Source organism: Onychostruthus taczanowskii, unplaced genomic scaffold (genome assembly GCF_017590055.1).
Source record: "Onychostruthus taczanowskii isolate IOZ18803 unplaced genomic scaffold, ASM1759005v1 scaffold150, whole genome shotgun sequence".
Taxonomy (NCBI): domain Eukaryota; kingdom Metazoa; phylum Chordata; class Aves; order Passeriformes; family Passeridae; genus Onychostruthus; species Onychostruthus taczanowskii.
In genome coordinates, this window is record NW_024498686.1 from 393908 (window position 1) to 405111 (window position 11204).

Consider the following 11204-nt stretch of genomic DNA (forward strand, 5'->3'; position numbering starts at 1 on the left):
TAAATACCAGCTTTTCATTATTTTCTTTTTCTTTAAGCTGAGGACTGGAATTCCTTTGCCAAAGATTAACTTCAGTTCCTGAACTAATTTCAGCATTATGACCATGATAAGCTTTTCTATTTTTTAAGTGGCTTACTTCAAGTTTTACTTTAAATAGAAATTGCTCATTCATGGCATTAGCAGATTTATTTATAAAAAGAGTCATGTTTCTAATTTTTTAATGGAAATTAGTCTGGAGAATTTATCTTGGGTGAGTTCTACTTTAAAAAGAACTTCAAGAAAGAAATCACCAGTGGAGAGGCGAGGGTTTGCAGATTTCAGTGTAAAAGCAGACTGTTGCATCAGTAAAAAATTTCCTTGGAAAGGGATCCCTGTAGAAAACAGGGGATTCTGTCTGCAGCCCTTCCTCAGTCCCTGAGAGCCCATCCTTGCAGTCTGTGCATTCCTGCTCTGTTCACCAGCTCGGTTTAGGTGTATCCAAAAATGCCCCTCCTGTGAGAAACCATCATGGAAGCAATGCTTCCATTGGGAGTGCAGAAGTTGGAGCAAGGGCTGGAATGGGCGGGCGTATCTGGGTGTCACCTTCATAGTAAGATACTGGGAGAGTAACATACCGGCAGCCTTAAAACTTCTGGTGTTTTTTGTTTGGGAATATTACATGCTGTTATTTGAAAGTACTCAGGTTTCAGATTTTTTTGGTCTGTTTTGCATATCACAGTAATAGAGCTCATCTCCTTCCCTGGTCTGTGGCTTCTTTACTCTTCCATGAAAACAGAAATTATATTTTTAACATTGCATTTGTATTCCTCTTGAAGTAAAGCAGTGGGCACTGTTATTGCTGTATCCTATGAAGTAAGTGCACATAAAGGTGCTGTCAGTGTTGCCCAGCCCCAGGGTAGCTTTGCACATCCTGCAGCTCACAGAGCTCATGGGACCTGTTCCAGCGTTTTCCTCATTGCTTGCATTGAGTTGACTGGAGCAGAAGGATGCAATTCGATGAGGGGCCAGGGTTGTAAGGGATGTGTGAATGTGATCCAAGGCTTGCTGCTCAAAGAGCAAAATGCAAATGACATTTACATCACCTGGGGCTGCACTGCCATCTAGTGATGAAGGACTCGTGGTGTGCTCTTCATTTTGTCTCCCACAGATCAGCATCTTCATGACGCACTTGTCTAACTACGGGAACGACCGCCTGGGCTTGTACACCTTTGTGAATCTGGCCAACTTCGTGCACACCTGGACAAACCTGAAACTGCAAACCCTTCCCCCGGTCCAGCTGGCTCACAAGTATTTTGAGCTATTCCCTGAGCAGAAGGACCCTCTCTGGCAGGTGAAGGCTGAGCAAGGGATCAGAGAAAAATTGTCTTGGTGGTTTTTTTTTTGTTTTTTTTTTTTTTTAATCCATTGTTTCAATTTCTTATAGAGAAAAGCAGTATATTTTTAAGTTGGTTCCATGAAACAGGCAACTGAAGCTTCAGGATGTGACTGTGGTCCCTGTCACTTGTAAAAGGCCATGAAATTAATATGCATTAGGATGTATAATTAAAATTATCTTTAATTTGTTTTATTTGTGACACTACTTGCCTTTAAAAATGTGGGGAAAGGCAGGCAAGTGCATGTTGTGTTATTTCTCTTCTCCTTTTGGAACTAACAGGAGTAAAGCATTTGACAGGCAGATTTACGTGCATCTTCTAGCAGTTAAAGAAATTTTTCTCCAAGTGTGTAAGGAGAAGAGGGCATCCAAAAAGCGAAAAGAGCATTAAGACCATGGATACCCTAATTAGGCAAGTGGAAGTAGATGAGATACATCAGAAGTTATTCACAATAGGCTGGGAGCTGCCCAAAGAAGAAGTTTGGCAAGAAGCTGTAAATACCAGCATCCTGACAGTGATAATATTGCTCCAAATAGCATCTTATTAAGGTGGCTTGGTGGAAAGACTCTAAAGAGAAAACTTTACTAAATCAAACATAAAAATGTATTTAAGCTTGCTTACTGAAATGTTTTCCAGAGTTGAATATCGAATTGCCAACTTAGGGTCTGAGATTGCAAATTTGTACTTAAATAATGCATCTTGAAATTCATTCTGGTTTTGAATAAAACATTGAACTAGAGGGGAAAATGTCAAGGATTTTGCATAATACTAGGACAGAATCATTTTAAAAATGCAAAATTAGCCTGTAGCCAAATTACTTGAAAAATTATAATTACTTAGAAAAGACATTTTTAAGTTACAGCGACTAAGACTTACTGTATGTGGTGTATTTAGTCCATAATTGATGTGATTTTGAATACAGGTATATATTCTTAAACCTCAGAGGGGTATGTGAAGATAATTCTCCTCATATCTCAGTGCAGTATTGCCAAACAACAGTGTCAAAAATGGTTTGTGAGTAGCATTTCCAGAACAAATTAAAACCAATTCATTGTGAAGCAGTAAAGATTAAAGATTAATATTAGGTAATGATTTGAAATGGAAGATCAGAATATGTATTGTGAATAGAAAGCCTTAAATCATAATCAGCTTACTCTTTTAGTTTTAAAATGCAGCATGTATAGTGTGGTAGCTCTTACAGGAATGGGCAAACTATGTATGTGTAGGATATATTTTTTCAACTTGCTTCTCCTTAAAAAAATTCCAACTCTTAAGCGAATCAGGTTCTGACCTGGTGACATTGGAAATACCATTGTGAATCACTGGAATAGTTCTGGAATGCTTTGGTTTTCAGTCGTAAGGCAAAATAATAATTTCTGGTAAGAATATTTGTACATAGGCAAAAGATAGGTAATTTATATGTGAACCTTTTTTAATGTGATTACCAATGAAATTCTGAATTTTCTTCTCTGTTTTAGAACCCCTGTGATGACAAACGGCACAAAGATATCTGGTCTAAGGAAAAAACCTGTGATCGGTTACCAAAATTCTTGGTTGTAGGACCCCAGAAAACTGGTGAGATTTTATTTTATTCCAACAAGATAGGCTGTTGTGTAAGTTAAAATGAATAAAACAATTAATCACTGCTGACTCAGGCTGCTGTGTAGAGATCTTGATCATCCAACAGCATTCTTTTATTTTTGGATTCCAAGCAAATACAGCTTAATCGCGTAAGTTACAACAGTACATAGTGAAATGCAGGGTTCAGGTGTGTGTCAGGTTTTTGGGCTTTATGTCAAAATGAGTAAACTTTGATCAAGAGGTGAACAAGACAGACAAGCTCTTGTCAAAGTGGAAGGAAAAGGACAGGACAGAGACATTTTTCAAAAAGGTTGGATTCTGAATTGCAAATTCTTGCATGTGTTTTGTTTATAGAATATTGTTATTTCTTAGCATTTTTTTTCAAGTCAAGAAGTTCCTAATGGGCAGTTTTAATTACAAGATTGCACTAGCTTATAAATTTACTCAATGGTTATTGTTCTTCTCTGTAATCAGAAAATTGCAAAATTCCTTTCATCATCACCAATCCCCAAAAGTTACTGAATGCAACATTTTAAAATCATTTTTGTGACAGTCTTATATACATAAATCATTATTTTTAAAAACACAACTATTTTAAGTTGGAAAACCAGATTTCAACACTGGTACTCCAGTTGTCTGTGTTAACAGTTCTTTAAATGTCCTAATTCTAGAAGTTCAGAAAGTGCAGGATCTTGGGTTACATAAATCAACATCCCCTCAGTGAACTGAAAGGGAAAAAAACTGATTTACTCCCAGCTGCAGCAATGATTCCCCCCAAAAATACGTGTGTATGTGTATTTTTATTTTAAATCTTGGACTTTTATCCTATTTGCAGGTACTACAGCCTTGTATTTGTTCCTGATCATGCATCCTTCCATCATTAGTAACTCCCCCAGCCCAAAAACCTTTGAGGAGGTACAGTTCTTTAATAGAAATAACTACCACAGGGGGATTGATTGGTAAGATGGGTTATTAGTATAAATATAAAAGTTTATATATTGTGAACAATAGAAAAATGACATTACTGTTGGTAATGGTAACTTTACATATATAAAGTGAAATAAGAAATAATCTTCAGTGTCTTTCTAAAATGAGAAATAAATGCAAGTGAATAATTATCTTACTACAGAATATCTTAAATGCACTACCTTTTGTGAGGCTTTCTTGTAAATATCCACATATGAACATGTGCAGAGCAGTAACAAAATAATGTATTTCTGTTACACATGCCTTTGAAAGTGGGACAGTAATGGTTGGTAGGTGGATGTATGGACACAAAAGTTACATTCCTGCTGGAAATCTTATTTCTTAAGAGAAAAAGAAAGGAAGAGGCATTTCTTCCTTTAAATAGGATATAGCAGTAGCAATCATGTAAATAATAAAAAATGGGGGCAGGGAAAGCCTCTCAAAGTGTTCTTTAAAGATCAGGTAATTAGGAGAATGTGTCTGTGTGGCTCAGTAAGTGTGCTGAGACAGAGCCTGTGTCCCTGCTGCCACATTCACTGTGGCTCCCTAGGAGTCCCCAGGCACAGCTGCACCTGAAGGTCACTCCTGATTCCTCTGTTCTCCCAAAGTGCTGCACTGTAAAGCACTGCAGCATGACAGCTGGTGACGTGCTGCAGCAGCTGGGGAGCAAAGGTGAAGGATTATTGATTTCTTGTCTTCTTTCTTTATTTTGTTCTCAGTTTAAGGGAGAATACTTTCATTGCCTTGGACTTTGTATTCATCCATAAAATGAACAGGGTGAATGCTGCTCTGTGGTCTCAGTGCAGACACATCAGATCCAGTTTGTTTGCATGCCACTCGTTTTCCCAGAGTTGTAATTGCTGCAGTACATTCTCACTGGGAAGGGTGGTGAGTCAGCTGCTTGTGCCAGTGGAGAGGTGCTGGATGAATGGCTGGCACTGGGAAATTGCTGCTGAGGAGGACATGCAGGTGAGGCAGAGCAGCTCCATGCTGATGGAGCAGCCGGAGTACAGCAAGCCCATGCTTCCACAAAATCAATGTTTTCATGTTGCTGGAAAACTACTGTGCTGCTTCTCTCTTTCCTCCTGCCTTATCTGCTTCCTGAAGGTGCAATTGGCTGCCACACACACGTTAGATTATCTTCATCTTAACGTGGCACCGGTGTGTAAAGCTCACAGTGGTCAGCCTGTCTAAACGAGGCACATCCCTTTGACAGGTTCTCACCACAGCACCCACTCTGCCCCACTGTGGTCTTTGTGAGGGTCTCCAGGACCAGGGAAGAGATGAATCTGACTCCATGTTCTCAGAAGGCTGATTTATTATGTTATGATATTATATTAAAAGAATGCTATACTAAACTATAGAGAAAGGATATGAAGAATTAATACTAGAAACTTGTGACTGACTCAGAGAGTCTGACACAGCTGACTTTGATTGGTCATTAAGTAAAAACAATTCACATGGAACCAATCAAACATGCACCTGTTGGTAAATGATCTCCAGACCACATTCCAAAGCAATCAGATAATGATTGTTTTCATTCTTTTCTGAGCTTTCTCAGCTTCCCAGGAGAAGAAATCCTGGCGAAGAGATTTTTCAGAAAATATGACAGTGACACCTTACCACCCCTGCCAGGTTCCCTCAGTTAAATCTCAGATCCTCAGAACTCCCGGTTGGTGTAGTTGCCTAATTCTTAGATTTGCATTCTGTCAGAATCTCTCAGACCACCTAGTCTGATAGGGTGTTTTAATGCTGGCTTGTAATGAGCTTGTCACTTTGTAATTAGATACAAGGGCTCTCCTCATTAGTCCATTAATTGGCTAGGATTCCTGCAAGAATCACAAATAGCAATCAGTTCAATTTTGTTTACGGTTGTGGAGATAGGGCTTTTATCCCTGAGCTGACTCTTAGTCTTTGTCCAAGGTTGGATTTAGAGCAGAGCCAACTACAGAAGCAGAAGAGGGTTCTTATAGCCCTCAGAACCTCAGTATTGCTGTTTTGATTTGAAAGCAGTGTAGGTGTAAATTGTAGGCATCCAACAGACATGGCAGAATGGTAAGATAAGAACTGATCTTGCTGTTGTCAAAATGCAGAAGTCTAAACAGACCAGTCCTGCATTTCTTTGTCAGCTTTGTTACAGGTTTCTTGGACAAGTCTCTCTAAAGCCTGCTCAGCTTCTGGGAAATAAAAGTCCATTGACTTCAGTGGTTACAATTACTGAGCCAACAAGAGCCCATCATTAGTATTGGAAGTAGCTCATTTGTATGAACAGAGCAAAGTCTAAGCACTGGAGGAAATCTCCTTAAGCATGGTCTTCAGAAGAGGCTGTTTAAATAACATTTATTTTCTCCATACAGGTTAACTGAACATCAAGAGGGCCAAAATTTCCTATTTATTGTTTTCCCCAGCAATAACAAGTGATCTGAGGGCCAGGGATAGAGAAGTCCTTAGATGACAAAGCAATTGCAGGAATTTACCTACAGCTTCATAATGGATGAGGAAAGCTCACAAAAACCCCTAAAACAACTACAAACCAATTTTACCATAAAATGTGACTCACGGAAAAAAAGTGAATTCTGTCACTGCTCAGGAATCTTTTACCTGGTGGAGCTGTGGGAAATTGTTTCAGTGCATCTTCCCATATGAACAGCCTCTTCTCAGTGAAAGCAGTTCTGATTGATACTAAGTAGCTTTTTCTTACAGTATTGCACTTCAATTGGTGTCAGCAAAAGGCCAGATTTGGAAAACTCAATTTCTACTTCAGACTTCAGCAGTTTGTTCTGACTGAAAAGTGAGAACTCACTAATTTTAAAATGCATAAATACTGTAACATCTTTATCCAGTTTAAAAAAAAATAGCTGCAATGTCTATTTACATGTAGTGAGAAGCAAGCTGGTACCAAGTAAAATAGGATCAAAGATACAATGTAAGCTTTGGTTTGTTTTCTTTTTTTTTTGCACTTAGACTTTTATTTTAATTGAGTGCTCCAGAATAAAGTATGCTTAACAGATGTATGAACCTTTGTGTGATTTTTAAGTACTTCTGAGGATGATGTTGCTTTCCCAGGTACATGGATTTCTTTCCAACTCCTTCTAATGTCACCACTGACTTCCTCTTTGAGAAAAGTGCCAACTATTTTCATTCTGAGGAAGCTCCCAAGAGAGCTGCTTCCCTTATCCCCAAGGCCAAAATCATCACCATCCTCATCGACCCGTCCGACCGCGCCTACTCCTGGTACCAGGTATGCACTTGGGAGAGCATGGACAGGCACCAGGCCAGGCTTCCACCCTGAATCCTCTCTGTATGTCCTCTCAGGATATATCCCTGTAGTCAGTGACCATCTGTGATCACCCATGGGCTGAGATATCTGTCATATTTTAAGGGTTAAAATAACAGTAACCACTTTTTCAAGTTATCTATGATGCAAGCATGTAAAAATGATTACTTGATTAATTAATGTAATCAGCACATACAGAAATTGGTATGCAGACACCATTATGTAGTTAATGCTCAAAATACAGGATAGGCTAAGAAATTTTTGTCAGTAAGAGCAGCCAGTTTTGCCTTGTTTCCCCAGCTTTTGTAGTGTCAAAAGTTCCAGCAATGTCACTCCTTTTACAGCATCAGCGATCCCACGAAGACCCCGCAGCTCTGAAATTCAGCTTCTATCAGGTGATCACAGCTGGCCCTCGAGCCCCCTCTGAGCTCAGAGCTCTCCAGAAAAGATGCCTGGCACCTGGATGGTATGCTATCCACATTGAAAGATGGCTCACTTACTTCCCACCTTACCAGGTGAACAAGAGACTCTTAACATCCTCATCCTATAGATATAGATATATGTGTATATATATACTGTCCTTGAAGTTTACCTTTGTAAAAGTCTTGCCTACTGACTGCTGATCTTGGGGATAATCCTACAAATCATTACCCTCCTGCTGGCCCCGTGTAAGGTCAAGCTTCAGAAGATGCACATCCTAAGCCCTGAATGTCATGTGGTAACAGCAGACCAGGCAGACACTATCACATGATTGGTATCTCCTTGGGGATTTATTTCTGGAATGGAATTTTGTGACATTGGCAGCATGTCTGGCACTGCTCCCCACCCAACAGTTAGAGGGAGGCTGGCTGCAATCCCAACCTTCTGTTTATCCAGGGCTCTTATAGCTGAGACAAGTTGGCTGGAGTCTGCACCTTCTGTTTCCCTGGAGCGTGCCAAGGAAGCTCCAATGCATCTAGCTGCTGTTATTCCCCACATACTCTCCTTTCAGCCAGCCTTGTATATCTCTTCATGAGATGCACAACGCTGTAATATTCTGACTCTTGAATGAAATTCTCCTCATTATGTTTTCATTAGCTTTTCTCCACAAGTAACCTGTGAATATTGAATAATATGCATTGTCATGCAGATTTTTGCCAGATTTTATGTCCCACAGTGATAGTGAAGAATCAGCCCTAATGGCCTTATGTTTTATCTGGAAAAGTAGTAGCCATTAATATAATTTTTTCTTGGCTGGGCCAGTCTCTCTCAATTTCCTGACAGTGTTTCTTATCTTTCTAGATCCTTCACTGCTATTTCTCTGTTGTCACAACAGCTTCCAATGCAATATAATTTCAGATTTAATTAAGATGTTCTTTACCCTGCTCCCAGGTCATTAATGATGATGACAATTAAGACTGGGCCCATAATTGTTTCCTGGGGCAGTACTCTCCATATGATGAAAGAGTTTTACAGAGGTGGAAGTTCCAGTTGCAGGCCTGAAATAATGAATTTCAAATCAAACCTCCATTTATTTTCTCTGTTGTAGTTGCTGATTATTGATGGACAGCAGCTGAGAACTGACCCATCTACCGTCATGGATGAAGTACAGAAGTTTTTGGGAGTCTCTCCTCATTATAATTACTCTGAAGCCCTAACGTGAGTTAATCAGTTTTTTAATTAGTTTTAAAATTAATCAGTTGATTTTCACATGTTCCTGCATTCCTATAATACCGGCTAGCCTGTAAGTCAGCTCACTGCAGAATAAAGCCCTTCATGGTTCTTTGAGCTGTCGGTAGGGTGAATTGTTCAGAACACAATTCAGGGTTAAATTTTCCATGCATCATTCACTGAGCCACTTGGCTGTTACAGAAGTAGAGCTCTGACAGCCACAGTGCTGCTTTGTGAGAATTGCATATGAATTTTAAATGGATCAAAATTAATTTTACTTTCATAAGTGGAACATGGAATGCTGATATGCAGAAGCAGAAAGCAAATAGAATAATTTCTCTTTATTTTTGGCATTATATGAAAAGCAGATTCAGTTATATCAGTCAGGAATGTAACATCCACTCCTTTGGAATCTGACTCCTAAATGTGGTTACACACAAATTTTACACCACACAATGTTTGTTTCAGGTTCGATTCTCATAAAGGATTCTGGTGTCAGCTCTTGGAAGAAGGCAAAACCAAGTGTCTTGGAAAGAGCAAAGGCAGGAAATACCCTCCAATGGATTCTGAGGTAAAGCATGCTGTTCATTGGCCTTGTACAGGAATTCAGTTGACACATACAGGACATGACACAAGCAAAATCATGAGAAGGGAGAGAAGACAAAATTAAGTAGCAGTTACTTATTTGGCTACCTTTCCCTACAAAGGAAATGTTTAAGATGGCTGTGGGCTGCATGGAGGTTCAGTTCTTTATTTCAAATGTGAAGATTAAGTAATTAAAAAACAGCAATGAAAACCCCCACAAATTCTAGAACTTGGCACCCCTTAGAAACTACATGTGCTGCTCCTGAAGTCCTGTCCCCTTTACCTTATGGACTTAAGCAGCAGAAGTTCCACAGTGCAGGTTTCTTCTCAGTCATCATCAGATAATAGGTGTAGTGTGGTTCCTTGTCTATGAGACTAGTTAGACTGTGACAGGTAATGCAGGCACTCCTATAACCCAGTTTTAAGAGAGGTTCTGTTTCTATGAATTTTAAAAACACCTTTCCCAAACAATGCTCAAATGGGGAAATTTCAATTGGATCAAATGCTGCAGCCTGTACCAAGGGCAGTTCAGTCTCCTGTTCTAGCTGTAACTTCCATGTTGATTCTGTCTTGCATTGCCATTTCATTTAGCCTGGCTAAAATGCAAATAAGAACTTAGAGTTTGAACAGCAGTAAGAATTAATGTACCAGGGATTTTCTCCTCAGAGTACTTAAATTATAAATAACTTCACATCAGTAGAGTCATACCGATACAAAACCATTGGGTGAGAAGGATTTTGTTCAGAGATAAGACTGTGTTTGTGCAAACTTTTGTCTTTTTCAACTCTAAATGAGTCTGAAAATGGAGGTTGCTAACTGATACAAGTTTACATACAAAGATATTTTAGAAGCTATTACTTCAATCACACTGCAGTAAAAAGTATCTCCATACCTTCAGTATGATTCTAAATGTACAAGACTAAGTGTAGAATTAAATTCTGCTTTGTCTTTGGTGTTCATTTTGGACTTTTGTTTCCCTTTGAAACCTTTGTTTCCCTTGAAATCAACCTTTCAGAGTACAGTTCCTTGCATGCAGTAGATAGCATAAAACAATATAAATTGCTTAAAGGAAGTAAAGTTTTCAAACAGGTCAAACCAGCTTTGAAACCTCAAATTCACAGCACCTGCAGTACAGCATTTTATTAAATAAAAACCTCTCCTTTTGTATCCCTCAGTGTAGGGCCTTTCTGTCGAGCTACTACAGAGACCACAATGTGGAACTGTCAAAACTCCTCCACAAACTGGGACAACCCCTGCCATCGTGGCTGAGACAGGAGCTACAGAAAGTGAGATAGCATTGGAAAAGAGCTTTTTGAAATCTCCTTCCACACTTCAGTTGTCATACCTGAACTTTCCTGCAGCTACCAGAAGGTCTTGTAAAATATACCTCTTCAAAAAAGTGTAAAGGATAGAAATTATTTCCATGTGCTGGCATGTGGATTGTAAAAATACGTGTGTTCCTTAGAGCTCTGGTGGGCCAAATCTTTCTCATAAACATTTCTGGACCTGTGGACTATGTGCACATATGTGGAAGTTATTTACAACTGGTATAAGCGTCAGAGATACATGACCTGTCCAATTCCACGGTAAATATTCCCATTTTTATATATCAGTTTTAAAGTATGGTGTCTCATGTAGGTTTTGTAGCCCTTCGTTGGACCACTGGCAGTTTTTCTTAGGATTTGATTATTGTGTTGTGTAGGATAAGATAATGAAATGTACCATAAAATGTCCAGAGTACTTCTGCCTTTGGAATCAGCTTGCTAATGCCT

At 39.2% G+C, this 11204-nt stretch overlaps 1 protein-coding gene across 1 annotated transcript in view; it reads left to right on the plus strand.

Annotated features, from left to right (window-relative positions):
- LOC121332961 (bifunctional heparan sulfate N-deacetylase/N-sulfotransferase 3) overlaps window positions 1-10727 on the plus strand; it is a 48637-nt gene extending 37910 nt beyond the window's left edge. Inside the window, exons 7-14 of the mRNA XM_041398930.1 lie at window positions 1148-1330; window positions 2852-2948; window positions 3790-3913; window positions 6987-7161; window positions 7542-7712; window positions 8726-8835; window positions 9316-9418; window positions 10608-10727. Coding sequence (XP_041254864.1) covers window positions 1148-1330; window positions 2852-2948; window positions 3790-3913; window positions 6987-7161; window positions 7542-7712; window positions 8726-8835; window positions 9316-9418; window positions 10608-10727 — 1083 coding nt within the window. The remainder of the gene's footprint in view (window positions 1-1147; window positions 1331-2851; window positions 2949-3789; window positions 3914-6986; window positions 7162-7541; window positions 7713-8725; window positions 8836-9315; window positions 9419-10607) is intronic.
- Window positions 10728-11204: the final 477 nt, after the last annotated feature.